The sequence below is a fragment of the Ustilago hordei genome (assembly GCF_900519145.1).
Source record: "Ustilago hordei strain Uho2 genome assembly, contig: UHO2_contig_03, whole genome shotgun sequence".
NCBI lineage: Eukaryota > Fungi > Basidiomycota > Ustilaginomycetes > Ustilaginales > Ustilaginaceae > Ustilago > Ustilago hordei.
Window position 1 is genome coordinate 272,891 of NW_024545288.1, and position 26,149 is coordinate 299,039.

Consider the following 26,149-nt stretch of genomic DNA (forward strand, 5'->3'; position numbering starts at 1 on the left):
TACACTACGTTGACCCACAGACGGGGCGGTGGAACAGCAGCACGTACTTGTCCTAAGAAGCAAGAGACCGAAAAGATAGAGGAAAGGAAGCGGCATAAAGTGGTTGCAATGATGTTGTGCAAAGAAGAACGTCATCATACGTCTCACGTGAAAAGCGCTGCTCAGAACTGCCACCTGCAACATTTCGAAGACAGATTTGTGAACAGAATACGATCTAACACAAAGACAAGAAGCTTTGAAAATTGGCGTCTCCGCAATTATGCAGAGCAGAGAGCTAACTTATCGCAGCAGCCAATCGTGACAATCGCTGCTCGCGCACGAACCAATCGTCGTTCAGTGAAGTGTGTCTGATTCACCACCCAAGTTCGGTTCAGCTTGACCATCATCTTTCAACACTTTTTGCCACTGACCCTGCCTCGTCGATATCATCACCAACCATTGTCCCTCGCTGCCAACGCCTATCGCTGCAGCCTCCCCAGCACGCAGACGGTGTTGCTACTGGACAGGCGCGAAGCCATCGCTACAGCAACAGCCGTTGCAACGATACGACATTCCTTATCGACAAAGCGATGGCTAGCCAGTTCTTGCACTCGACTTAGCCCTAAAGCCTTTTGTCACCACCTTCTTCGAGATAAATCCAGCCGCCCGCTTGGGACAGACTCGATATCGTTTGCCCTGCGTCTCTGATCTGCAAGAGGTAGCAGACGAGCCGGACTCTGGCATTCCGTTGTTCAACCACCGGAACCTCACCACCATCATCGAAGCTACTCTCGAGCATTTGCATGAAATCTCAGTCTCTTCTGGCCAAACAGAACTTGCTGTGTACGAGGTAGGAGACAGTAGCATCTCGTCTCTGGGAACCCGTGCTTGCGTTCCTCCAAAATGGACGTGCCAAGATCAAGAGCAGCCTCTGGCAGCTCAGCTACACCTTCAGTTGGCGGCGTCGGCAATCCAGGAGCATCGACATCTCACAGCAGCTCGTCTCATATGGGTCCAGGATCTCGTGCACGTCGAGAACGAGAGAAGAGTGGTCGTCCCAAAGATAAGCACATCCTCGCTTTGCGATCGATACGTGACTTTCTCCGTGGACGAAGTAGCTATGACGTGCTTCCTGTCAGTTTTCGTTTGATCGTGATCGACACCAAGTTGGTCGTCAAGCCCGCTCTCGATGTGATGTGGCAAGCTGGTGTGGTGTCTGCTCCTCTTTGGCAGTCGACTCCACCAGAGCTGCTGGGAAACTCCTCAACTGGAGATACACCAGCCAAGACCGAGGAGTCAGCCCAAGCTTCAGAGTCAAAATCATCATCACAATTGCAACCACCGGCAGAAGGAGAGGCAGCACCAGCTGAAGGACGTGTCAGTCCAACAAGCCAAAAAACAGATCCGATCTCAGGAGCACCCACCAAAACCCAAGAGAAGGCGAAAGCACATCAGTTTTCAGGCTTCGCAGGCATGCTCACCGTCAACGACATCATCCATCTCATTCAGTACTACTACCGTTATTCGAGTTACGACTCAGCTGCGCAAGATGTTGAGAAGTTCCGACTGGAAAGGTTGCGCGATATCGAACAGGCACTCAACGTTCCACCACCACCCTTGCTATCCGTACATCCGCTTCGACCGTTGTTCGATGCGTGTCGGTTACTCATTAAGACACATGCCCGACGTTTGCCTTTGTTGGATTACGATGAACAGACGGGTATGGAGACGGTGGTGTCGGTGTTGACACAGTACCGTGTGCTCAAGTTCATTGCGATGAATTGTAGGGAAACGTCGGCACTTTGGAGGAGTCTACGACAGCTGAATATCGGTACCTATTGTGCGCACTACAAGGCGGCAAGAGGCAGTGCATCGGCCAACACTTCTCATCGTGGGTCAGATGCAAGCGAGCCTGGTATTCTCAAATCAGAGCATGGCCAGACGCTTAATATGAGCCAATTTGCTTCTGAATCCGTCACAACTACGGAGGAAGAAGGTGAAGCTGGGAGAAGGCAGTCAGATGCATCTAAGGCATCGAACGCATCTTTATCTGCTTCCCGTACCGCTGCTACCACTCTACCTTGCGCCCCTGGAGAGGCTGAAAACCGTTACGCTCCCATCGCTACAGCTACACTGGACACAACAGTGTTCGACGTAGTCCACATGTTCTCCGAACGCGGCATTTCAGCAGTCCCCATCCTGGACGAAGATGGTAATGTAGTCGACCTGTACGAGACGGTGGATGTTATTACTCTAGTTCGTACAGGTGCCTACACTTCGCTGGATTTGACTATTCGTCAGGCTTTGGAAAGAAGAGCGCCTGATTTCTCTGGAGTTTGGACATGTTCGCCGGATGATAGCCTTGCGTCTATCTTTGCGCTTTTGCGTAAGAGACGTGTTCATCGTTTGCTCGTCCTCGAACCCGAACCCTTGCCGCTACGCAGAGACTCGTTCAAGGCTGATAAGACTGCACCGTTGGAAGAACTCGACAGCTACATGGATGATCTGGTCGAGCAAGAGAAGAAGAGGGGCCAGGAGGATAGGGAAACATGGCTCAATGACCCCAAAGTAGAACTTGAGCAAAGGCTCGAGAAGGGCGATCCGGTGCGCAAGACAAGGGGAAGATTGGTGGGAATTGTCTGTTTGAGTGATATCTTGAGGTATGTGATTGGTGCAAGTGCTGATCAAGGGAAGGATGGAGTTGGGGCGGGTGCGGGTATAAGGAGTAGGCGGACAAGTGTAGCTAGTAGTGCTCCTAGTCATTAAGATGTGCATACACCGGCGCCGGGAGGGGGAAGCACGGTTGCTCGAACTAGCGCAACATCAGGAATGGCAGCAGATGCAGGAGTGGATAACACAGTCGCTTGCCCAACACGTCTTTAGACGCTACCCAGAAGATTGCTGAGCATGAAGTTCTTCAACTATGATACCTCAGTGCGATTGACAATTAAAGAGAGCTTCACGGAACTATAGCGCTTGATTTGCGATGTGAACTGATTGCACGATTCGAAAAAAAAAAAAAAAAAAAAAAAAAAAAGAAAAAAGAAAAAAAAACTATATAAAAAAAAAAAAAAAAAAAAAAAAAAAAAAAAAAAAAAACAACTGATGACAATGCTGATGCAAAAGACACAACAAGGTTACTACACAACCCTAGCAGACCTACGCACCAATAGCAGTACCAAACCTGGCATTACGTAAGACTTTCAACCTTCCCTTTCGAGGATTCACTGCTGCGCTTCTGGTGGCCAAAGGGCAGGTTGCTGTTCGTGTCGAGGTGCAGATAAATCCTGACTTGCATCTGGAGTACCATACATCTCTACCCCTTGGTCTGCATGGGGAACGTCTTGCATCATTGCTATTCCTGCGTCTCTTGCGCCTGCATTCCAAGGGATCCTTTCTTGCCCTACCAACGGTAGACCGGGATTCCTGTGCTCCTGAGCATCGACCAAAGCTTGCCTCCTGGCTGCATCTGTCAAAAGAGGCCCATTCAACAAGGCCGTATCGTGTGCGGCTCGTCTGGCATTGGCATGGTGAACCAAATGTCGCTGCTGGTCATAGTAGAGTTGTTCCGCCCTGGTTAGCTGTCTTCGCTGCGGCCCTGTTCCTGGAGGTGCTGGAATCACAACCTGAACTCTACCACCCGCATTCATCGCCTCCGCATTGCCATTGGCATTGACACCAGCCAACTCTTCCAAGGCAGTTCTAGCTCGAGGTTCGAGTTGTCCAAACTGTACCGCCAAGTGTTCATCACTGTACACTCTTTGCAAAAACTTTCTTAAATCTGCAACGCCTTTTCCTGAATAGACACAAAAGGCTTGCCTCTGATGGTCGTTGAAATCCTTCGGAGGCTGTCTGCAGAAGGCCTGCAACTCGGCCCGTCTGAATGCTGGTACTCCTGTCAAACTCAAGTGGGTCAATCGCGGTAATCGTTGTAAAACGCAGAAGATTGCGGGCACTGAGACGTTTTCGCAGTAGGAGAGATGGATTCGTTCCAGCGAGTTATAGCGATCCACCAGGCCGTAGATGGCTTGATCTGTGAGGTTGATCACTTTGACTAGACCAATGCGGCGAAGTTTGGGCATGTTGTGGGCAATTTCCGTGACGGAGAGATCGGTAAGGTTTGGACAGCAAGCTACGTCGATGTAGCGAAGACGAGTGCAAGAGCGGGCGAGATGGGTGACTGCCCGATCGGTGATGTTGGATACGTGACCAAGATGAAGGTAGTGCAAGTTTTTACCCAACTTAGCGATCGAATACAACGATTCGTCCGTCAACCGGGTGCATTTGGTTAGAGCGAGATTCTTGAGTCGGGGAACATTGGCGATAATGCCTTCCACTGCGTCGTCACTAATGGAAGTACAGCTGGTCAAATCCAATATTCTCAAATGATCAAACATTCTACTGTGACCCAATTCACTCGGCACACTAAGTGTTCTTGTCAAGCCGTTATCCCTGGCACCGATGAACACCTGCGCACCAGGACTAGCACGATTACTGGTCTCGGCACCATCGCCACTCGCACCTGCAAGCCTGGCACTATGACTGGTTGCTAACATGGGAAGCGCGGTAGTACGCCTAGCGGAAGGAAAAGCGTTATCGGTCAACTCTGTACAATGAGCCAACCTGAATTCCCTCATCTGATAGCTTCTTTGCCAAATCTCGCCAACACTTTTATCGCTGATCTTGGGACAATGGATCAGATCGACCTCCAAGAGAGCCGGGCAGTTTTGCGTTAGACTGATCAATGCTTCATCGTCGACATTGTCACATCCACAAAGCTTTACGCGCCTTAACAACTTGCAGCTCCTCGCGAGTTCTGCTACACCTTTGCTGGTGATCTTCTTGCATCCGGTGAGGTTGATGCCTTGCGCCTTTGGGCAGTTTCGGGCGAGGGTGATGAGTGTAGCGTCAGAAAGGTCGACTACGTCGGTCAAGTCTATTGCGACCAATTGCGGGGTGTTTTGGAAGACCTTGACGAGGGTCGCATCTGTGATGTTAGCACATCCGGCCAAGGTGAGCCTCTCGAGTCGGGTACAGGCCGACATGATGAGAAAGAGTTGATCCTCCAACTGGTTCGCCAAGAGTGTAAAGTTGAGCCTTCTGACAAAGTGGGGATAAGGAAAAAGTTGTTCTGGCTTCCTAATCACACCTACCAACTTGAACAGCGACGAGATCTTGAAGAGTGCTGGACGATGCCATAACAACTCGACGCCGTTCAAGCACCATGACTTGCATACGAGCAAGCAGTTGAGCAGATCCGGTGGATAGAGGACGAGGTATTTGAAGATGTGCAACAGGATCTCATGCGGGAGGTTGGAAGCGGTGCTGAGAGGAGCGTTGGCTTGCAATATCCAAGTGCCGTTGGAAGAGGTAGGGGAGGCGGGGATGAGGGTGCCACGACGGGAGAGGCGGACTGCAGCGGGGTCGAAATTGCGACCAGGGTTGGTTTTGGTGTCGGAGTCTTCGACGGAGGCGAGATCGGCAAAGTCTTCTGGTGGACCACCGTCGTCGGATTGGGATGTGCTGGAGGGGGAAGCGGGTGGGCGAGGGATGGTGGTGTGGTGATGATGGTGATGGTGGTGATGGTGGTGATGGGTGCGGGAGAGGAAGTCGGCGGGGGAGGCGGAACGGTTTTCATCTTGGTCATTCATTTCGGCGTCGATGAGGCTGCGGCGTGAGGATGGACCAAGACCGTTGTCAATGGGGCGGCCTTGATACGGGTAGGGTGAGGGCGAGTTGGAGCCTCGTGGTGAGGAGTCTGCTGTGTTTGACATCATTCTAGTAGCTTGCTGTTTGATGATTGTAGTCGATGCGAAAGCTGAAGCATGTCTCGGCCGGTTTCTTGGGTATCAAACAGAGCGGCTGCGGGATGGTGCAGCTGCGGAAGCGAGATGAACGGCTATGAACGATAGCTGAGCAAGTACATGGGGTATCTTGAACGATGTATGCGATGCTGGGGGAAAACTGCTGTTGAGATGTGCGGATTCGAAGTCGACGATCCAACTTTCGACAGGGCTGGAAGGGGATCTTGATCGTGGGCGGGAGCTTGAGATCGGCCGATAGGAGCAAAAGCGGAACAAGCGGAGGGTGAAAGTGATCGGAAAGATATCAGGCGGAAGAAGGAGGAGGAGGGGAGGGGGGAGGCGTCGTGATGATGAGCAAAGAGGGCAGTGTTCGAGATTGGCGTGGAGGCGAAAGAGCGAAAGAATCAAGCAAGAGCAATTCCTCTCATTTCCAGTGCACTTGCACCAACTCAACTGCCAACAGAACAAGCCTGGAGCGAAACAAAAACACAAGGCAGCACAACACTTGAATCACAAAGGCAGAGGAGAACAAAGCGACTCGACAGAGACAGGAGAGCTTCCATCCGCTTACAAGCTGTTTGTCCCAAGTTCATTGATCACCATCATCGGCCATCCTCCAATCCTCCAAGTGTTTCCGGTGAGCGCCGGATAGCAAGCCGTACTCATCGAGATGGGTCTTGGCGTCACCGGCCGCCTGGCACGTCATTCGCACGAGACACTCGACCGTCGATACTGCTCAGTGATGAGAGCTTGAGAGTGAGCGTGATGGCCTCTGTTACCATTTTCATTTCAAATTTCAAATTTCTGATTTCTAATTTCTGATTTCTAATTTCTGATCCCTAATTTCTAATTTCTAATTTCTAATTTCTGATTTCTAATTTCTAATTTCTAATTTCTAATTTCTGATCCCTAATTTCTAATTTCTAATTTCTGATTTCTAATTTCTAATTTCTGATTTCTAATTTCTAATTTCTAATTTCTAATTTCTCTCATTTCATCTGGGCAGATTTGCAAAATGGCATTTCAACAAAGGTCTAACACCTTGACAACGCGCGCAACTCAGCCATTTCAATTCTTCACAATAGCCGCACCGCCCAACTTCTTTTGTCGTTCGACTCAGCTTAACAATCCACACCGACCAAATGCACAAATGCCCCCCAAATTGTTACATCTGCACAATCAACCCGCGCCCCCAAATTTTCGCCTTTTCCATTGTCCCTTGTTGGAGGCAGAAGACAAGTGTCTACGGGTCTCTGTCGATTTGATTCTCGAAAACTCCGTGCTAGACTGCTGCAATCTCACAAATCACCTTGGTTTGGGTCGCGAATCAGAAAGCAATTAAAGACCTCACATCCCAATCTTTCCACTTTTTCCCCTTTCTCTTTTTTTCCCCCCTTTTTCTCACTCCTTCTCGTTGTCAGACGCGGCGGAACTCACATCTCTTGGGACCATCTTTCTCTCGTTGTCCATTAGGGAAACTGTTGCTCTCCCTTGCCTATCCTCTCCCGACGCGCACAGTCACCTCAGAAGCAGCAAGTCGACGACGCGATTATGGCTCCTCCCACTATTGCTACTACTGAGCCTGTCGCCGACCTCCCCGCCGACGCTGTTCAGGCCGGTAAAAAGAACAAGAAGCACAAGAAGGATAGGAAGGATAAAAAAGACAAAAAGTCGAAAGACGCCGTCACTAGCGACGATGATGCCGACGCCGTAGCCGACGAGCTCGACGACTCACCCGAATCTAAGGCCGCCAGGAAGGAACGCAAGCGCCAGAAGAAGGAGCGCAAGGAACGCGAACGGCTCGAACGCGAGCAAGCCGAGAAGGACGCCGCTACCGTTGCCGCCGCCTCAGCTGCTCAGGCCGTCAACGCCGTCGCGTCGGCTACGCGTCTTCCTATCGACCCTTGCCTTGATTCCTTCTCCGCCGTCGCTCCTGCTGTTCAGCAGCCTCCTGCCAGTCTCGGAGCTGCCGAGGCCACCGCTATCGATGCCTCTGCTGCCACTCAGGCCGTCACTCAGCCCACCACCAACCATGTCGCAGCCCTTGCTCAACCCCTCTCCGCCGCCGCTGCTGCTGGCACCTCTACTGGAGGTGAAATCAACCCCGCCACTGGTGAACAGAAACGCAAGCGCGGTCGCCCCAAGAAGGACCCCAACGCTCCCTCGGTCAAGAAGGTCAAGAAAGACCCAAGCGAGGGCGGCCAACGTCGTGGCCGACGCGCCAAGATGTCCGAGGAGGCTGCCCTCGAAGAGCTCAGAGGTCTGCCCCCACGCGAGCTCCTTGTCGAGCGCGTCTACTCTTCCGACATGCTTGCCAAGCTCGAGCGCACCATTGGTCTCAAGTACCAGAAGGGTCGCTTCTCCAAGCAGGAGCAGGACACGATCAAGAACGGTATTGCCGAATTCATGAAGCTCAAAGGTCTCTCCGAGGAAGACTTCCAGGAGCTCCTCTACAACTACCGCGAAAAGGGTTGGGAGAAGATGTACACCGAGCTCTGGAAGGATCTCGCTGGTCGTCTTGACGGTCGTCCCAACATTGCTGTTCGCTTGCATGTCAGGACCAACAAGTCGCAGTTCCGCAGGCAAGGTCGTTACACCTTGGCTGAGGATTACGAGATCAAGCAACGCATGGGTGTGCTTCGCGAAGATGCCGCCTCGGTTGCTAAGCGTTTGGGTCGTCTCAACCAGGATGTACTTTCGCGTTTCGTCAAATTGCAGGTCAAGCACGAGATGGCCGACGGTCCCCCTTGGAATGCTGAGGAGGACAAGGCTGTCCTTGCTGCCCTCGACAAGTTCAAACAGGAGCATCCTGGAGAGGTCATCTCTTGGAAGGCGATTGCAAACATGATGGGCAACAAGCGAAGTTACAAGGTCTACTCGAACCTTTTCTCCAACATTCGTTCCCGTGTTGATCGAACCGGTCCCGGTCCTCGTAAGGATTACGGCACTATGGGTGATGACAGCAGCCTCGACCCATCTCAGCAGGCTGTTCGAGGTATCAACCGTCACCCGACTCGCGCTGACCTCGATAACAGTGTTTGGATTCCCGGCGAGGATGATCTGATCCTCTTGCAGCGATTGAACTTCCAAGACGCTTTAGCCCATAACTCAGTCCAATGGGATCAACTTTCCTTCGAATCCTGGCAATGGCCAGAGGAGACGCTCAAACAGCAGTTTCAACAGATCAAGTCGAGGTACTTGCCTGAACCTTGGATTGGTGGATGGCAGGAGACGCTGGACAAGATTATTAGGACGATTAGGACCCGTCGTACTAAAAAGGAGATTGATGATGAGGGTGAGGACAAGAAGGATGGTGCTGATGTGGATCAAGAGGCTGAGGCTGCCTTTGACACCGAGGCTGATTCGAGTGCTTCTGCTGTCATCGACCCGGCTCTTTCGGGTAGTGCTGATGCACCTGTTGCCGAGCCTGCCGCTGCTTCTACCTAAAAGGTGGAGTGTCAATGTTATCTTTTCTGTGTACTTCTATGTAATGTATCCGTGATTCCTCTCTCAAATCTGTTCTGCCTGTTATTGTGTGCTCAAGCTGAGGTGCAGAATGCGGTGTGCGAGAAAAGAGAGATCATTACCAGAATGAGCTCATCAATGATCTGAGATGGTAATACAAATATTTCAGCTGTTCTTAGGGTATACAATGTCCGCTTTTCACTCTCTGCCGTGGCTCTACATCTTCGATGCTAATCGTTACTCTTTCTCTTCTTGCTCCTCATCTTCTTGCTCCTCATCATCTTGCTCCTCCTCATCTTCTCCGTCCTTCTTCGCCGCTGTCCCAGGCACCTCTTCCTTCCCAGCCCAATCCTTCCAACTTGTTAGCACCTGATTCAATCTTGCTCTTGCTTCGTCCATTACATCTGCCAAGTCGACTAGCCGTTGCGGCTTGTTCGCGTCGCTCTGGGTTGTGAGGGGTATGTGGAGTTCTGTGCTTGGTGCAAGCGCTGTTCCTGATGTGTTTGTCAAGGGGATCGGTGTGGTGGGCAAAGGCTTGTCTTCTGACGAGAAGGACGTGTCGAGATGGATTTCTGCTATGATTGCGCTCATACTTTCGACTCTTACTGCGATAGTGTAGTAGTGTCGAGACGAGTTGATGGACGATGGTGAGAGGGAAACGAAATTCGCGTAGGGTTCCGCGGGAAGGATGATGAGTTCTTCGGTTCCGTATTTCCAATCTTTCCAATCTATGGGAAAAGATGTGGGAAAAGAATAATCTGACACATTACTTTCCGGAAAAAAAAGGGGCAGAAGCACGTGGCGATTCGGCGGTCGAGCCATCTCGCAATCGGCCAACACAAAAGAGAGAAACAGCACAGCCAGAAGGCACTTTTGGATGACACTCGGAAACCATCATCGTCAATTGCAAAACCATCACCCATCATCATGCCCGTAAGTAACCTCCGAACGCCGTCCAAATTCTCATTCAGCAAGCTTCAACTGACCCATCATTCACTTTCCCCTTTCTCCGAATCTGCGTTCTGCAGGCCTACCATTCATCCTACAACGAAGACCCAGACCCACGTGTAATCGGGAATATGTCCATGCTTCCCATCCGTTCCCGAACGCGTGGACCTGCCCCTCCCCCCATCGACCCATCTCGTCCTGACATTATCGACGAATCCATCGACCTTTTCCGTGCCAACTCTCTCTTTCGTAACTTCGAAATCAAAGGTCCTGCCGATCGTCTTCTTATCTACCTCATCCTTTTCATTTCGGATTGTCTCACCAAAATCGCATCGAGCAAAATCCCTTGGACTACAAACGAGGCGAACAAACAGTTGCAAACCTATGCAGTGGACGCTTTTGCTCTGCCAGGAGACGCGAATTTCCCTCTCAACTCCCTTTATGCCCCGCCTGCGGGTAGGGCCGAGGCGGATCAGTTGAGAGGTTATCTCACTCAGCTCAGGCAAGAGACGGCAGCAAGATTGGTGGAAAAGGTGTTTGCCGATGGTACGCCGAGTAAATGGTGGTTGGCTTTTACCAAGAGACGGTTCATGGGCAAGAGCTTGACCTAACACTTAAGCTTATAGCGGGGGCTATGAATCGACGTTGTACATACTTTCCACCGCACATTCCTTGGTATGCTCAATACAAACATGAACAGTATCCGGATATGCTGTTCAATCTGTTTTCTTACTTGTCACGCATTGCAGACAGTAAAAAGTCAAGTGACAAGAGTTTCTTGATTGCTTTCAAGCGGTATGCTACTTAGCCAAGCACTTGCCAATCTTGACCCAAGAGCTCCTCATGAACATTAAAGTATCGGTTAGGTTTGCCTGCAACCTCTGTCTTGGCAACCATCTTGTAAGGCTCCGCCTCCCCTTGGCCTTTCTGTTGTGCTTGGGGAGTGTATTTTACACTCCACACGCCCAAACTAGCACCTGTTTTCCAATCGAACGTTTCCGCGACTTTCTTCACCACCTCTTTCCCCTCGGCTTGCGATAGAGCTAGGGGAGGTGGCGAATTTGTGATCTCCCAAGAAGCAAAAGGTCTACTCGTGGGGCGGAGAAAGTGCGGCTCGTATACTAGAGTTTTTTGCCGTTTGAGTCTCCAACTGACTGTATTTAACTCCATAACCACTTTCTCCTCCTCCTCCTTCCTCATTTCCCCCAGAGAGCGGGTGCCGGAAGGTTGTAAAAGACGCATGGTCCCAACATAAGGAGTTCCAATCCAAGCAATCAGAGCAGTACTAACTCCCGATGTAGCTAGCGCTGTAATGCACAGCCCTACCCTACCAGCAAGAGAGATTTCGCCTGGTGCAAGAAGGAGGATGGGAGTCAGAACTGTGGCTAGACCCAGTGAGCCCAGGGAGAAAAGTTTGAGTCGGGTGAAGGTCGAGGCTAGCGGGCCGGTGTATGTCGCGAGGGCCTTGCCCTGTGCTTCGGTGCTGCACGCCGATGATGCAGCGTTGGGAGATGTAGGTTGCTTGCTATCAGGGGTGGCGGTGAATGTGCGTAGGCCCACGGAATGGAGCTGTTGGGAAGCGCCAAGGATGGAGGATGATGATGGACGCAACTTTGAGAGCAGAGATGATCTTGGTACCATCCTTGATACCGTGTGGAATCGAGGTGCTGAAGACAGGATCCTTCGTGCCGCAATGGGATTGCGTACACTACCAACCATAAGTAGAGGCATGACGGCTAAGCTTGCGCACTGTTTCAGCTACACAAAGAAGATCGAAAGGCAAAACACACAGTCAACAAAAAAAAAAAAAACTCTCTCTAGACTTTGACACTACGACCAAGGTTAGTGGTATTGCTGTAGTCCCATTGCTCTGTATCGTCTAGTTGTCGGTCCAGATGGCGAGGTGAGGAAGGGGGGTAGGATTATGGTTGAGCCCATTCCAAAGACCAAACAGTCAGCCAACGATTTCTTAGCTTAACATCCCCTTCTGTCTCCTCTCCATATCCTTCGATCTTGAACAATCTCCTATTAGCCGTTAGTCTAGGCTCATCTTCCCCCTCTTTCCCTTCCGCCTCTTCCTTTTCTTCTGTAGTTGAATCGGACTGAATGGGAGTATTCCCGCAAACTTCCAACTCTAATATCCTCTCCCCCGCCTTCGCCAACGCCTCATTCCCCACCCTCGCCGCATCTGCATCTTGTTTCTCCGCATCATCCTCCAGAGCAGGCCAAATGTCTGGGTTATGTACCGGCGCCAAGCGCAACCCGGCCCTATATGCTCTCCTGATAAAACTCGTAACTTTCTCCCTCCCCGTATGTAAGCCTGCAATCACATTCACCCTCGCTCCCTTCTCCCGCTTCAACACCCGTACTACCGTCTTGAGCAAATCCGCATGGCTCAATGGATCCCATAAGCAATCCGCTAACAACACTGAATCGAATCCACCCCCAGCAGAAGCGGGTAGACAATCTAGAAGCTCTTCCGTGTTCTTTCCCCAGATATGCCCGACTACTTTTATCCGCTTCCGAACTTCATCTGGAGCAGATGCGACGTTACGACGCACATTAAGACGCAGTTCGGATATGAGAGCCGGTTCGTCGTAGTCGCTTGCAACCACCACCAAGGGGGCAGCAGCGGGAGGAAGTAAGGCGGCGGTAATGGAGGGTAGACCGGTTCCAGCACCAAGTTCAAGGATGGATATGGAGGTGGTGGGAAAGGCGGAGGAGAGAAGGGCGTCCGAGAGGAGCATCCCAGCACGCCATTGTCGATGGGCGAAGATGTGATGGATTGATGCTGGGGGGATCGAGAGGGTTATTGGCGGGATTGTGGAAGGAGGAGTGGTGGAGCGGGTGGGGGTGAGAAGAGATTTGGGTCGATAGGTGATACTTACGCCTGGTTGACCGAATGATGGAGGGATGTACGGTGCCGACATCTTGAGATCCAAGTGGGTACAGGTGGGGGTTGGGTTTGAGGATGATGGTGAGGAAGCGGTGGTTGGTGCGGAGAAGGGTTCAGAAGAAAGTTGAGCGATTGCTCGGGTGAATCGCAATCGGGAATCTTTTTCCTTTTCTATGGGATCGGGCTCTGCTGACCACTGCAAAACTAAAGAATTTCTCCACTTTCGCTTTTCTGCTTGGCTTTGTGCTCACCATCACCATCACCACCACCACCACCAATCTTCAAACCACGCACCGAAAGTCTTAGCTCAAGGCTAACCCCCCGCTGCCAACCATGGCATTTCACATGGCTGCAAGGCAAGCTTTTCGAGCTATCTCCCGCCCACCCCTCACCACCACCACCACTCCTCGTCTTGCCGCCTCGCTTCCTCGTCCCACCACCTTCCCATCTTCAATCCGATTCCTTGCTACACCCCCATCTTCACAAAAGCCAGGCCCCAAAACCAACACTACCAAATATGGCCCCAAAACCTCCTCCTCCTCCTCCTCCACCACCACCACCACTCCCACTCCTGAGGAGGCAAAAGAAGAATTGAAAACAGGCAAAACATCTTCGATCTTCGACATTGACACTTCCGCCGCCCCCCGCGCAAACCAGCTTATCGCATCTGAAACCCCACAATCGGGCAACACCAAAGACTCCACCGGAGCAAAGGCAAAGACGGGAGCCCGATCAATGTCATCCATCGAACGACGTCGACAAACCACGGTCCGGCTTCTCTCCGCCCTCATCCTAGGCGGATCTACCCTCACACTATGCAACCTTGGTCGTCCTTGGGACAACGAACTGGAATCTACCCGCTTCGCCTCTCAACCTGGATCCGATTCTTTCCTGGGTCGTATCAAACTGAGGTTGGGTGCGATGTACGAAGATTTCAACAAACCAGTCTTCGACCAGCTTCTACCCGACCCTTTACCTTTCCCCTATTCTCGACCTTTCACTATGGTCCTCGACCTTGACGATCTTTTGGTTCATAGCGAATGGAGTAGAGAACATGGATGGAGAACGGCTAAGCGTCCCGGACTCGACTACTTTATCGGCTACCTATCCCAGTTCTACGAGATCGTCTTGTTCACCACTCAACCATTCTTTACGGCGGGTCCTATTATTGAGAAATTGGATCCGGATAGGAGGTTTATCGCCTACACGCTGTTCAAAGAATCCTGTAGAACGGTCGATGGAAAGTTGGTCAAGGATTTGAACTACCTGAACAGAGATCTGAGCAAAGTGGTGGTGGTAGATACGAATCCGGACTCGTTCTACTTGCACCCGCAGAACGGGATTGTGGTTGAGCCGTGGAAGGGAGATCGGGAGGATAGGGAACTGATTGGGCTGATTCCTTTCTTTGAGGCCATTGCAATTTATGGTATCGAAGATGTTCGGACGACACTCCAAGCTTATGCGGGTACGCATATCCCGAGCGAACATGCGAGAAGGGCGGCACAGATTAGGGAGAAGGAACTCGCGGAGAACAAAGCGCGTGCTAAAAGATTGAGCAAGTTCGGAAATGTATTCGGCGGAGTAAGTCGGACTGGAAACATGCCAGTAGATAAAACAGTTTACGAACTAGAAAGGGAGAGGTACGTCCAAGCATACCTAGAAGACCAAAAGTACTGGAAAGAGAACGGAGAAACGCTAAGAAAACAAGCAAAGGAAGAACAGGAGAGACAGATCAGAGAGATGAAGTTGAATACCTGGGCTTTCTTCACCGGTGGCATGAAACCGCAGGCGGCCCGAGCGGAGGGCCAGCAGGGTGAGGCTGCCAAGTAAGACCGCAAAACACCACTCGGGCGTGGCTCAAAAACATATACTCTACCATCTTTAAACGACACCACTCGGATGCAATACTCAGCCAGAGTCGAGCACAAGGAGGCTGATTGTGAGAATGCATTGCATTGTCCGTCTGACGGTGAATGGTTACTGCTGGAAAAGCAAACTAGCTGCAACCTCAACGTTACCTTGTGCTGCAGTCAACAGACTTCGAGCTTGGGCCTGAGTGGCTCCGAGATCAGTAAGAGCTTTTAGCGATGCTTCTGGGAACTGCTTTGCTCCATCTCCTTGCGCTCCGTTCGCTATTGCTTGTGCACCCGGTTGAGGCTGCTGGCTCGATTGGGGATGTGAGAAAGACCATCCATAAGAATCAAAATGCTGTTGATCTGCACTGCCTCCAGCTGAAGCACTGTTGTTTGCTCCCGTATTGCTAGAGCTGAGTGACTGCCCCGAACCGGGAAACTTGCCCACCTTACTCGCACTTGCACTTGCACTCGCAATCGCACTCGCTGCCGCATTAGCATTTGCACTAGCCGCACCCAACACCGCCTCCTTCTGCTTCGACTTTGGCTTTCCCTGGTCATCAACCTCATACTCGATTCTCGCTTCCTCCGGCAACTCATGTTCGTCCAAAAACCTAATTTCCTCTTCATTCACCCTCAGCACTCCCTTTGCTAGATCGATACTCGCTTGGTACCTCTTCAACATATCCAGTCCAAAAAGCATATCCACTCCTTTGCCTTCCATGATTGTAAAACTGCACGGCAAGAACAACCCTTTGCCCAGCTGTAGCTGCGTTGAATGTACTCTTCCTAGGATTTTAGCTGTGCCTACACCCCTCGCTATGCCGGAAAAGCGGGTATCGAGCAATCGCATAATTCCGCACTTTTCCGCACATTCAGGAGACATGATGGTAGCTTGAGCTCCTGAGTCAACGAAAGCTTTGACTGGCGTTCCGTTTACTTTCACATCGACATAGAGCATTGTAACGCGACCGAAAGATTCGGGCGAGTATTCAATCGCATGTTCGAGGTTTTCTAGAACACGCTGCTGACGGATGTTTTCTTCGATACGTCGTTGTGCATCAATGTCAAATTCGTCTGTAATGTCTTGCAGACCTGGGTTGGGGTTTGCTTGTTCCATCTGAGACTGTTGTGCGCGGAGGAGCGAGAGGAAACGAGCGGGGGATTCCAGCGAGTCGGCCAGGGTTGGGTTGTTGGAGCGGAGCATGGATAGAGCAGCAGGATCGGAGAGGATACGGTTGCGAATTTCTTCTGCTGCTTGTTCTTCGGATGATGCTGCAAGAGCGGTTGTACGGGTGGTGGTGGTGGTAGAGGAGGAGGAGGGGGATTGACGTCGATCTCGAAGAATCAAAAGATCGTCATTTGCGACTCCCAGGCTGGAAAGGGTGGCTTTATCATCGTGAAGCGGCTTTCCGGAGTGGAGAAGATGCTGTTGGTCGGTGGGGATGGCGGAATCAACTTCGAGGAGGGCTTTGAGGTTTTCAAGTTCGATCGAGGCATCGACATCGATGGGGAATGTGCGACCGTCTTCGGTGATCACTGTGATCATTTTGTCTCGCCTTTACTTGGAGCTCTATAGTATCGTTGTAGTGCGTGTCTACGGGAGAAGAGGGAGAGGGAGAAAGGTGTGGAGGGGAAAGTGTTGATCTTATATCTGATGCGGCAAAGAAAAGGCTGAGTCGAAGTTGTGGTGGTGTTGGGAGACGTCAACTTAACCATGTGGAGCCGGAACGGCAAACTGACGCGTCTCTCCGATCTCATCAAATCGGGCCGATTGAGTGTGGCATTTCCCGATCGAGAGAAACGACAGCGCATCAACTGCAATCTACACACGCAACTCACCCCCATACTTGGAACGATCACCTGTCACTTTGCAAATTGCTGTCCTTCCTTTTGACTCTTGCTTCCATCCCTATATCGACTACCGCAATCGCAGGACCATCTCTTCTCGCATCCCTTACTGCAAACTATCGCATCGCATCGCATCGCATCGCATCGCATCGCATCGCATCATCTCCAAGTACGAACGCGATCGCATCTCGATCTCTCCCTCCCTCAGATTACCCTCCGTCTTGAATAGCTGATCCAGCTATCAACCTCGTCGCCCAGCATGTCATTCTTCAACTCGCTCGGTCGATCCATGGGTCGTTCCTCACGGCCCAAAAAATCCCCCACCCATCCTAACATGCCAACCTTCGACCCGTCCTCTCTGCCCTCCTCCAACGCTTCAGGTTACCCTCGCTCCCCCACCTCCCCATCCTCCACCACCCGTCTCGGCTTCGGATCCACCAACAAGCCTCTCTATCTCTGCCACCCTTTCGTATCCGCCTCTCTCGTCAAAGGCTCGCTCAAAACCATCTCTTCGGTCCCGAAATACGTCGATCCTAAAGAATGGGTTGCAGTCAATCTCTTCGATTTTTTCAACAACCTCAACCAATTCTACGGCGTTCTTACCGAATTCTGCACCGTTTCCAACAACCCCACCATGTCTGCTGGTCCCGGTCTCGATTACACCTGGATCGATCAAAACAGAAAGCAGGTCAAGTTACCGGCACCGCAGTATATCGATTATGTTATGACCTGGGTCGGCGGGTTGTTGAGTGATGAAGCTACTTTTCCCACAAAAGCGAGTAGAGACTTTCCACCGACGTTCTTGACGACTTGCAAGCATATTTATAAGCAGTTGTTGAGGGTCTTTGCGCATGTCTATCATGCACAGTATCAGTATTTGGTTCATTTGTGCTGTGAAGGGCATTTTAATAGTTTGTTTGCCCATTTCGTCGCTTTTGGCACTGAGAATCGGTTGTTCGATTGGAGCGAGTTTAAGTACTCAGGTACACAGGCGGGAGGAGGCGGCCAGAGTCCGACAGGGTGGTTGGGGGGAAGTGCGTATCCAGGCGTTTGCGATCTGATCGAAAAGTGGGTCGAGATGGGAGTTTTGGGTCCGGAGTGCATCGGACAGCGATAAGAATGCGAAAAGGAGAGGGGATAGCAGAATAGGACGGGGCAAGCCAGGTTCTTTGTACATTATCACGAAGCATTGGTTCGAGTGCAATCCATACATTATGCTTCAGTTGGTCTGCTTGCGTTCGGTGTCTTTGATGCTGAGCTTGATTATTCGTCCTCCTTGGACTGTGTTCACGCAAGCTCATCTTCCAACATTCCTCAACTCACCAGTTTCAGAGATCATCTTGGAACATTCGCATCACTCGGTGTGGTCGGAACACAGAAATGCATTTGCAACACAAAGTATGAAGAAAGAAACGATTTACAGATCAAAGAAACAGAAACGCAAGGTACTTGACTGAATGTCGATCCATTTTTCAACCGAACCTCAGCAAAAAGAAAACCTCGGAAGGGGGTTAGGGGATTAGGGGATTAGGGGGTTGGGGGGTTGGGGTACCTTTACGCCTTACCCTTAGCGAAAAGTTTAGCCCTTTCGATAGCCTCTGCTGAAGCCTTGACAAGTTTCTTCTTGTAATCCTGAATGCTAACCTCCTGTTTGCTAAGGTTAACGATCTTCCTATCCTTGACCTCCCACAGATCCTCTGCAACCTGACTGATGAGCCTAAAGTCGTGCGATACGATCACCACACCTCCCTCGAACTCCTTAATCGCCATAGCCAGGGCATCGATCGAAGTCATATCCAAATGGTTAGTCGGCTCATCGAGCAACAAAACATGAGGTTGTTCCATCGCCAATTGCGAAAACACGACTCTGTTACGCAAACCATCGGAAAGCGTACGAATCGGACTCGTCTGATGAGCACCCGACAAACCGAACCTTCCCAACTGGCCACGCCAAAACTGAAGATCCTTATCCGGGAACTTTTCCTTATACTTGCTCTCCATGTACTCCAACGGCGACTTATCATAAGGCAACTGATCGGCCGAATGCTGAGAATACTTGCCCAACTTCAAACCTGCATGCCTCTGCACAGTACCTTCCACAGGGTTAAGCGCACCGGTAATCAAGTTCAACAGCGTCGATTTCCCCGTACCGTTCTGCCCCACAATTGCAACTCGGGAATCCATATCGATACCAAAGCTCAAATCCTTGTACAGATAGTCCTCCTTCTTACCACTGTACGAAAACGCCACATCGCTAAAGGCAATAATGGGAGGGGGCATTTTACGCACATCCTCAAAGTTGAATCGTAAAGACTTAGGTTGCCAAACAGGCTCGATCAAACCTGCTGCTTCCATCTTATCGATGATCTTCTGCTTCGACTTGGCCTGTTTGACCAGGTTGGCATAAGTACCGGCGGAAGCGATGAACTTTTTGATATGGGCGATCTCCTCCTGTTGCTTAGCATAGGCCTTCATCTGGTTGGTCTCGTTCTCTTCCTTAGTTCGGACGTAGGTGGAATAGTTACCACCGTAAGTCAAGAATTTCTTCTGAGGGGTAAGGTCGAGAATGTTGGTGCAGACCGAGTCCATGAAATCGGCCGAGTGCGAGGTAAAGACCAAGATGTGGTTGTAGGTCGAAAGATAAGCTTCAAGCCAAACGACAGCCTCCAAATCCAAATGGTTGGTGGGCTCATCGAGCAAAAGCAAATGAGGCTTGATGAAAAGCGCCTTGGCAAGGGTGACACGCATTCTCCAACCACCGGACATATCCTTGGTAGGCTTCTTCATCATCTCGGGCGAGAAGCCAAGACCGTGGAGGATCATACCAGCCTTGGTCTCGAAAGTGCTAGGATCAAGTTCCTCGAGTTCTTCATACTTGAGCTCAAGACCCACCTCGTCGATCTCGTCAGCGATGGACATGTCCTCGATCTCCTTTTCGAGCCTAGCAACCTTCTCCTTGGCCGACTTGACAATGTAGTCGATAGCGTTGGTCTCGGAAGGTTCGGCTTCACCAGTGACCAAGTGAATGTCGATATGCTCGGGGATCTCGACATCACGTGCACCGAGAGCGGCCAAGAAGGTGGTCTTACCGGAACCGTTTTCACCGAGCAAACCGTATCGTTGACCGTAGTTGAGGTTGATGGTGGCAGTGTCGATGAGAAGACGACCGTGGAAGGACATGGTGAAGTTGTCAATGTGGATATCACGCGACTGCTTGTCCGAGGTCAAAACACCGGAAGCGTTACGTTCGGTGGCGAGGTCGAGCTTCTTCATGTTGAGTTGCTCGACGGAAGAGTTGGCCGAAAGGTTGGTCATGGGAGTCTCCGAGGTGTCGTTGGTGGTGCCAGACTTGGAGGAAGACTTGGACGACTTTTCGCCCTTGGCAGCGGCTTTTGCGGCCTTTTCGCTGTTGCGTAGTGAAAGGAGGGTGAAGAGAGAGAGTCAGACATTGTTGCAATAGCTACTACGCGGTACTTGGAACACCTGCGAGCCTGCAGTGGTGCTCCTGCTAGCAACAAAGATGCGATACTTACGCCTGGCGTTTAGCCTTGGAAGCAGAGACAGGAGGCATCTTTGCGGATTGTTTACGAGTCCAAGTGAAAGTGTTGGGTTGTTCGTGATGCGCAGCAGGTGAATGTTGGTTGCACAGCCAAAAAGATGCGAGTCCTAGATCGGCAAGCCTGCTTGTCCGTAGGGAGAGGAACAAAAGAACGACTTGACGATGGAGGGATAGAAGGCGGAGCAGCACGGGACGATAAGGTCACAGCTGCAGGGTAAAGAGAGATGATGGTCAAGACGATAGGAAAGCATCTGATGTCAGTTGGGCGTGTGTTGTGTTGCGTTGGACACACCTCACTGGCTAGCAAGCGGAACTGTGAGAGCACTGTGCTCTGCTGCCTTGAAAGTTTCTCACTCTTCTTCTTGGCTCGTGCCACCAACTCGAAAATTTTTAGGAATTTCTGAAAACTTGGTTTGAGCAGAAAAGGCGGCACGCAATCCAATTTTAGTCGTGTGGATGTTGGTTCGACCTAACATGTCTGAACAAAGTGCTCTCTTTCGGTTCCGAATCGCACCCAGCTCTTTCTTTCACCTTTTTCTTTCTTTCTTTTGGTTTCCACCACACTTGTTCTCGTCATCATCAACGCCATTCACCTCGCGGCGACCACACCACACATAATCTCACTAGGCCACTCGACCCGACACTGATCCACACAGCCATAGGGGTGCCGCTAGGATGTTCAAACCAACCCAAGTGACATGCTCCAAAGCGAGCCGACTACCGCTCACATCCAAAAAAGCCAATCGCGACTTCTACAAAGGCACACGAACCGGCAACATCATGCGTCGCAAACGTATAGCTACTGCCAACTCACGCGGGACTCAACTCTACGACAAAGACGGAAGAGAACGATACTGGCATCTTAAAACAGCAAGGATCGATGAAGCTAGAATCCCAAACTACGTCGTCCCTCCCGGATTGGCTGAGACCAAGGTAAGCCACCGCAACCCCACCCCACCTTGGTTTTTTCGCGATAAGAATGCTGACAAGCCTAACACGTTTTAATGGGACGTTTGGGATGTGTAGTTGCGACCATATGTGTATATTGGAGCAAGCAACGAAGGAGGTGTTTCAAGAAAGCGTACATTTGGTTTACCAGAGTATCCGAGAATGGGTGCGAACGGGTTCGATGGGACTTACTATAGAAGTGTAATTGGTGATATGTTGCAGAAGAGGAAGATGAAGGAACAGCAGGATGAGGATAGGAGGTTGGCTGCTGCTCCTCGCAGTTAAGCCCTCCAAGTAGCCTTACTGGCGTGTTTGATCCTTCTCGCATGGTGGAGAAGCTAGGCCTGATGCAGAAGGATAGCTTTGCATCTAGCAAGCATTCCTTCCACGATCTCTCATCTGGCAAGGTGCTCGGGTCCCCTTCAACTCGTGCACCGCTCTCATAGCCCATCGCTACATCCTCCTTTCCACTCATTGTATTTGTATCTGAATCAAAAAGCAGTTTTTCCCATTTCATAGACAAAGAAACCAAGATGAAACTGCTGAGGGAAACGATCCAATGTGATTATGCGAGTTGACATAAGCCATTATGGAAGGGATTGGGGGAAACCCGATCTGACTGGAAATGGAGCGAGGACCGATCTGATCTGAGATTGGGTACAACACAGTCCCACACATTGTCAGGCTGGATCATTAGGTATAGCAACTCCCACATTCAGCATGTGCCACCCATATGTATACAGCTTGCACATAAACTGTCCCATGAATTTACATGTCACCATACATCACTCTACTGCTCAATAGCCATAAGTTGTATTGCCACACTGTCTGATATCATCTGAAAGCCCTGCTTCTTCTCTCCAAGACTGTGTAAATGATATTGACATTGACTAAGAAAATTGTGCTATGAAGAAGAGCCAATTTTTTTTATTGTGGGACAGTTTATGGAGCACTCCTTGACAACACCTTAGTACTTCATATTCCCTCCTTTGGCCTTCAGAACTGCCTTGATGCAGTTTGGCATACTCTCTATTAGGGTCCTACATGTCTCTGGAGTGATTGCTGTCCATTCAGCTTCACATCTCTTGAGCAGTTCATCCCTGGACTTTGCAATTGTACTATACTGTGAAAGTCACATTTTGAGATGGTGCCAGAGGTGTTCAATCAGGTTTAAGTCTGGTGACTGTGCCAGCCATTGCATAACCTTAATACTATTGCTTTCCAACCACATTGTTGTCTTCTTTGACATGTGTTTCAGGTCATTGTCTTGCTGAAAGGTGATGTTGGTGTATGCATGCTGAAGCTGCAAATCTGAGATTGTTTTCACAAGCTTGTCATTCAAGATATCAATGTATTGGTCTGAATTCATTGTACCCAGCACCAAGCACATGCCTCCCACCCCTTCCCATGTCATACAGCCCCAGATCATGATGGAGCTGCTGCTGAACTTGACCATTGGCCTGACAAGCTTGCTGTTGAAGCTGGTGTTCTTAATCCAACAGAACTGCTTACCATCTGGTCCAAAGAAGTTGATCTTTGTCTCATCAGACCATACCACATTCTTCCAATCCTCAAAAGTCATGTCCTTGTGCTCATTAGCAAATTTGCAACAGGCTTTGTAATGTCTCTTGAGTAGCTTGGGTTTTTTCACTAACCTCCATGCTTTGTAACAACAGTAATGAAGTGCTTTTCTTACTGTGGTTGGGCATGCTTTGACTTGAAATGTCTCCTGCAGTGCATGACATGCTTTCCTGACTGTGGAGGTGGAATTGAGCTCAAAATAGTGTTCCAGGAAGCAAACATGACAAGGCTGGAGTTTTCTTGGCCAGCCCCCCTTTGACTTTGGAACATCAGCAGAGGCACTTTTGCTGATGTGATTCACAGTAGACTTGCTCAATATCATTTACACAGTCTTGGAGAGAAGAAGCAGGGCTTTCAGACAATATCAGACAGTGTGGCAATACAACTTATGGCTATTGAGCATTAGAGTGATGTATGGTGACATGTAAATTCATGGGACAGTTTACATGTGAGCTGTATATCAAGCTGGGGGCACCAGGCTCTCACCATGTTCACTCAGTCAATTGAGTATATTTGTTTCTGTCTAAAATTAGCAGTGACATCATACTTAGACTCCACACAATCGCCAGTTATTGGGACCAAACTCCATCAGAAACAAGACGCAATTATTATTTTTTATACCAGGCCGAAATTGGCCTTGCTATCATTGCAAAAATTGAGGAAAATGTAACAATACAAATGGGAAAGAAAAAGGACCTTAGGCTAGGACCAAACCGTTAGCAAATGTCGCTCTTCCAGCGTTGAGTTCTCTAGAAGAGGTGACGTCCTGGTCAAGTGAGTGAGAAATCCGGAAACTACACCATCCAAACTCCATCCGAGAGTAGCAGACCGCTAGTCAAGGAAAGGAAAACAAAAAACAAAACAAAAAAAAAAAAAAAAAAAAAACAAAAAAAGTTCAGACGGCTAACGGCAGTGTCTCTGATGACATGCATGTGTTCCTTTGGCGGGGATGGCCTCTGCGCTCGCTCATCGCAATTAGGGCTGGTGTAGGAGCCACCAAAAGGCCTTTGACTTGGTTGAAGGGAGTGGTTGAAGGGAGTATAATGGTGTCAGTTTTGCCCCTGCAAGAAGCGGAGGCTCCCCGTTTACATCACTCTAAAGTCATGTGTAGCCAAAAACGGGGTCAAATTTGGTCAAGATCTGGTCATGTTAGGCGGGTCTTGGATGAGAATGTCAAAATGGGCAGTGTGTAGCAGAAAGGGGGTGTTGGAGCCCCAGATCTGTTGTGTTGGCCTGCGCTGAGTGTTGTTGGGACAATTATATTAGGCCAGAAGGGTTGGTATGTAAGGGGTTTGCAATGTTGCAGATGGCGGAGCTTGACAGGCATCAAGAACCATCATCTCAAAAGGGTTTAAACACCATTACTCGGCCATTGTTTGATGAATCTTGTTCGAAATTTGGAGAGAATGTTTCCCTCAGAATTCCGCCTTCGTGGTGGCCAAAAAAGGCAAAAATTAGAAAATCTGACAAGAGTGGGATTCGAACCCACGCCCGAAGATAGCAGGTCTTCCTGAATCAATCCAGGATATCTTCCTTAATGCTACGCCTTAGACCACTCGGCCATCTTGCCTTCGTTGAAAAGCGGCCCGGACACACACATAGACGTAAAACACATTTTTTGCTGCACTTACTGTTGGGCTCGCCTTCTGACACACACACACCTCTAGGTCTGAATTGTAACAAGGGTATGTATTAAGCAAGCAATGAGTGCAGGAGAGACGATGCGGTGAAGTTGGAAAGTTGCAGTACTATGCAGCAGCAGCAGTGGGCGCCGGATCTTGGGCCGTCGCTGTGGAGGCACTTGCTTGTAACCTCTCCGCCCGCCGTTCAGCCTGAATAGCATCATCAATCGTAGTTTCCAGCTGAGCCCTACGCATAGCGTTCTTCCTCTCGAAACCTTGAATCAGTAGCCTGACACTTTCGATAGACGCCAGCAGTATGTTCGGATCCAGTCCTGCCGGCAGACCGTGTTTAGCGCCTGTTCTGCTTTCCCCTTGCTCTGGCATAGCTGTTTTCGACGGCTCTCCTCCTACTTGCTCTGCTATGTCCAACTGATCCTTATCCATCGGACTGGGTTGTGGCGCAAAAGAAGAAACAAACATCTTACTGGGACTAGAAGCAGGAGTTTGCATCCTAGCAATAGTCGGGATCAGTACATCATCGTTATTGATCGCCGCCAGACCTAGTGCTTTTGTTCGACTGGCTGTTGGTGGTGAGAAAGGGTTCCCGGTCGCTTCGCTTCCGAGTACAGGGGTGAATTTGGCTCTGTTACCTGCTCGTGGACTAGCTGCCAACGCTCTCGCGACTGCACTGCGAGTCTCCTTGTCCGCACTTGCCGCCTTTGGTTCCTGCGCTGTAGTCTTGACAGGAGGAGCTAGACCGGAAGAAGCGTGGACAACAGCCTCCCAATCATCAGCACCATACTGACGAGCAAGGAAATCAGACATGACCTTGATCTTGCGTCTCAACGATTCCACTTCCAAGGTCTTATCCTCATTATCCCTCTGTAAGCCTTTGAGGATCATTTCCTGCGAGAGAAACTCGCGTTCGAGTTTGACAGCTGCAGCGCGTGTGAGCCCGTTGGAAGGTTTCCAACGTTCCTTTTCCGACTGGAGATCGCGTTGGAGGGAGCAGACTTGTTTCTCGAGTTCGAGTATGCGTTGGTTTTTGAGCTGCACAGTGTCCATGAGCTCATCGACTTGGGCCCAGGCTGCCTCTTCTCCATTCTCGTCTCCCTGAAGTTGGCCATCGTAACAAGTTTCAACGCGGTTGGTGTGCGTGTCTGCAGCAGGGGGTGGAGTGTAGCTCTGTGTGTGTTGTTCGTCTTGATGCTCGTGACTATATCCATGATCTTCTTCGGCTTCGTCGTGCTTCTCGGGTGCAGTGTTGCCTAGCAGCGGTGAGTCATTGTCTGGGTTGAGCGGTTGACGTCGTGAGGAAGAGCGTGAGGTTGTTGATGATGAAGCGGATGGCGCAGCGAGATGCGAGCAAGGATCCATCGAGGGAAGGATGGAGCTTCTGCGATGGATTCGTTTGAGCAGTTGCCTGCGTGGTGTTTCTGGTGGTAGTCTTGATGAGTCCATCGTGGCTGTGGTGATGGCTGTGGTGGTGGCTGTGGTGGTGGTTCAAAGTAACACAAACACACCCTAAGCCAAGACCGTTGTGCTGTGCGGTGCCCAAATCACGTGCGCAGCAATTCAAAAGCCAGGACGCGCGACGCGGAAACCAAGACTGCGCTCTGCAAACAACAGATGTTAAATTATTT

At 50.4% G+C, this 26,149-nt stretch overlaps 14 protein-coding genes and 1 non-coding gene across 15 annotated transcripts; 6 read left to right on the forward strand and 9 right to left on the reverse strand.

Annotated features, from left to right (window-relative positions):
• Nucleotides 1–882: 882 nt before the first annotated feature.
• On the forward strand, nucleotides 883–2,745 carry UHO2_01708 (uncharacterized protein; the record flags this gene model as incomplete). Its single annotated transcript, XM_041559145.1, has 1 exon — nucleotides 883–2,745. The coding sequence occupies one exon, from the start codon at nucleotides 883–885 to the stop codon at nucleotides 2,743–2,745; it is 1,863 nt and encodes a 620-aa protein (XP_041415079.1).
• A 458-nt stretch (nucleotides 2,746–3,203) lies between these two features.
• UHO2_01709 (uncharacterized protein) lies at nucleotides 3,204–5,756 on the reverse strand (the record flags this gene model as incomplete). The annotated part of the gene is made up of 1 exon (XM_041559146.1): nucleotides 3,204–5,756. The coding sequence occupies one exon, from the start codon at nucleotides 5,754–5,756 to the stop codon at nucleotides 3,204–3,206; it is 2,553 nt and encodes an 850-aa protein (XP_041415080.1).
• A 1,578-nt stretch (nucleotides 5,757–7,334) lies between these two features.
• UHO2_01710 (uncharacterized protein) lies at nucleotides 7,335–9,230 on the forward strand (the record flags this gene model as incomplete). Its single annotated transcript, XM_041559147.1, has 1 exon — nucleotides 7,335–9,230. One exon carries the CDS (start codon nucleotides 7,335–7,337, stop codon nucleotides 9,228–9,230), a length of 1,896 nt encoding a protein of 631 aa, XP_041415081.1.
• Nucleotides 9,231–9,485: 255 nt separating this feature from the next.
• Nucleotides 9,486–9,839, reverse strand: UHO2_01711 (uncharacterized protein; the record flags this gene model as incomplete). Its single annotated transcript, XM_041559148.1, has 1 exon — nucleotides 9,486–9,839. One exon carries the CDS (start codon nucleotides 9,837–9,839, stop codon nucleotides 9,486–9,488), a length of 354 nt encoding a protein of 117 aa, XP_041415082.1.
• Nucleotides 9,840–10,175: 336 nt separating this feature from the next.
• UHO2_01712 (putative ARC18 - subunit of the Arp2/3 complex) lies at nucleotides 10,176–10,807 on the forward strand (the record flags this gene model as incomplete). The annotated part of the gene is made up of 2 exons (XM_041559149.1): nucleotides 10,176–10,181; nucleotides 10,277–10,807. 2 exons carry the CDS (start codon nucleotides 10,176–10,178, stop codon nucleotides 10,805–10,807), a joined length of 537 nt encoding a protein of 178 aa, XP_041415083.1.
• A 193-nt stretch (nucleotides 10,808–11,000) lies between these two features.
• Nucleotides 11,001–11,927, reverse strand: UHO2_01713 (uncharacterized protein; the record flags this gene model as incomplete). Its single annotated transcript, XM_041559150.1, has 1 exon — nucleotides 11,001–11,927. One exon carries the CDS (start codon nucleotides 11,925–11,927, stop codon nucleotides 11,001–11,003), a length of 927 nt encoding a protein of 308 aa, XP_041415084.1.
• Nucleotides 11,928–12,118: 191 nt separating this feature from the next.
• Nucleotides 12,119–13,126, reverse strand: UHO2_01714 (uncharacterized protein; the record flags this gene model as incomplete). The annotated part of the gene is made up of 1 exon (XM_041559151.1): nucleotides 12,119–13,126. One exon carries the CDS (start codon nucleotides 13,124–13,126, stop codon nucleotides 12,119–12,121), a length of 1,008 nt encoding a protein of 335 aa, XP_041415085.1.
• Nucleotides 13,127–13,425: 299 nt separating this feature from the next.
• On the forward strand, nucleotides 13,426–14,922 carry UHO2_01715 (uncharacterized protein; the record flags this gene model as incomplete). Its single annotated transcript, XM_041559152.1, has 1 exon — nucleotides 13,426–14,922. One exon carries the CDS (start codon nucleotides 13,426–13,428, stop codon nucleotides 14,920–14,922), a length of 1,497 nt encoding a protein of 498 aa, XP_041415086.1.
• Nucleotides 14,923–15,069: 147 nt separating this feature from the next.
• UHO2_01716 (uncharacterized protein) lies at nucleotides 15,070–16,494 on the reverse strand (the record flags this gene model as incomplete). Its single annotated transcript, XM_041559153.1, has 1 exon — nucleotides 15,070–16,494. The coding sequence occupies one exon, from the start codon at nucleotides 16,492–16,494 to the stop codon at nucleotides 15,070–15,072; it is 1,425 nt and encodes a 474-aa protein (XP_041415087.1).
• A 561-nt stretch (nucleotides 16,495–17,055) lies between these two features.
• UHO2_01717 (uncharacterized protein) lies at nucleotides 17,056–17,913 on the forward strand (the record flags this gene model as incomplete). Its single annotated transcript, XM_041559154.1, has 1 exon — nucleotides 17,056–17,913. The coding sequence occupies one exon, from the start codon at nucleotides 17,056–17,058 to the stop codon at nucleotides 17,911–17,913; it is 858 nt and encodes a 285-aa protein (XP_041415088.1).
• A 437-nt stretch (nucleotides 17,914–18,350) lies between these two features.
• On the reverse strand, nucleotides 18,351–20,367 carry UHO2_01718 (putative iron inhibited ABC transporter 2; the record flags this gene model as incomplete). The annotated part of the gene is made up of 2 exons (XM_041559155.1): nucleotides 18,351–20,202; nucleotides 20,330–20,367. The coding sequence occupies 2 exons, from the start codon at nucleotides 20,365–20,367 to the stop codon at nucleotides 18,351–18,353; spliced, it is 1,890 nt and encodes a 629-aa protein (XP_041415089.1).
• Nucleotides 20,368–21,030: 663 nt separating this feature from the next.
• Nucleotides 21,031–21,588, forward strand: UHO2_01719 (uncharacterized protein; the record flags this gene model as incomplete). Its single annotated transcript, XM_041559156.1, has 2 exons — nucleotides 21,031–21,288; nucleotides 21,382–21,588. 2 exons carry the CDS (start codon nucleotides 21,031–21,033, stop codon nucleotides 21,586–21,588), a joined length of 465 nt encoding a protein of 154 aa, XP_041415090.1.
• A 682-nt stretch (nucleotides 21,589–22,270) lies between these two features.
• Nucleotides 22,271–23,048, reverse strand: UHO2_01720 (putative transposase; the record flags this gene model as incomplete). The annotated part of the gene is made up of 3 exons (XM_041559157.1): nucleotides 22,271–22,426; nucleotides 22,508–22,965; nucleotides 23,000–23,048. The coding sequence occupies 3 exons, from the start codon at nucleotides 23,046–23,048 to the stop codon at nucleotides 22,271–22,273; spliced, it is 663 nt and encodes a 220-aa protein (XP_041415091.1).
• A 1,300-nt stretch (nucleotides 23,049–24,348) lies between these two features.
• On the reverse strand, nucleotides 24,349–24,454 carry tRNA-Leu(AAG). Its single transcript has one exon. It is a non-coding gene; the product is annotated as a tRNA-Leu (tRNA).
• Nucleotides 24,455–24,632: 178 nt separating this feature from the next.
• UHO2_01721 (uncharacterized protein) lies at nucleotides 24,633–25,967 on the reverse strand (the record flags this gene model as incomplete). The annotated part of the gene is made up of 1 exon (XM_041559158.1): nucleotides 24,633–25,967. One exon carries the CDS (start codon nucleotides 25,965–25,967, stop codon nucleotides 24,633–24,635), a length of 1,335 nt encoding a protein of 444 aa, XP_041415092.1.
• Nucleotides 25,968–26,149: the final 182 nt, after the last annotated feature.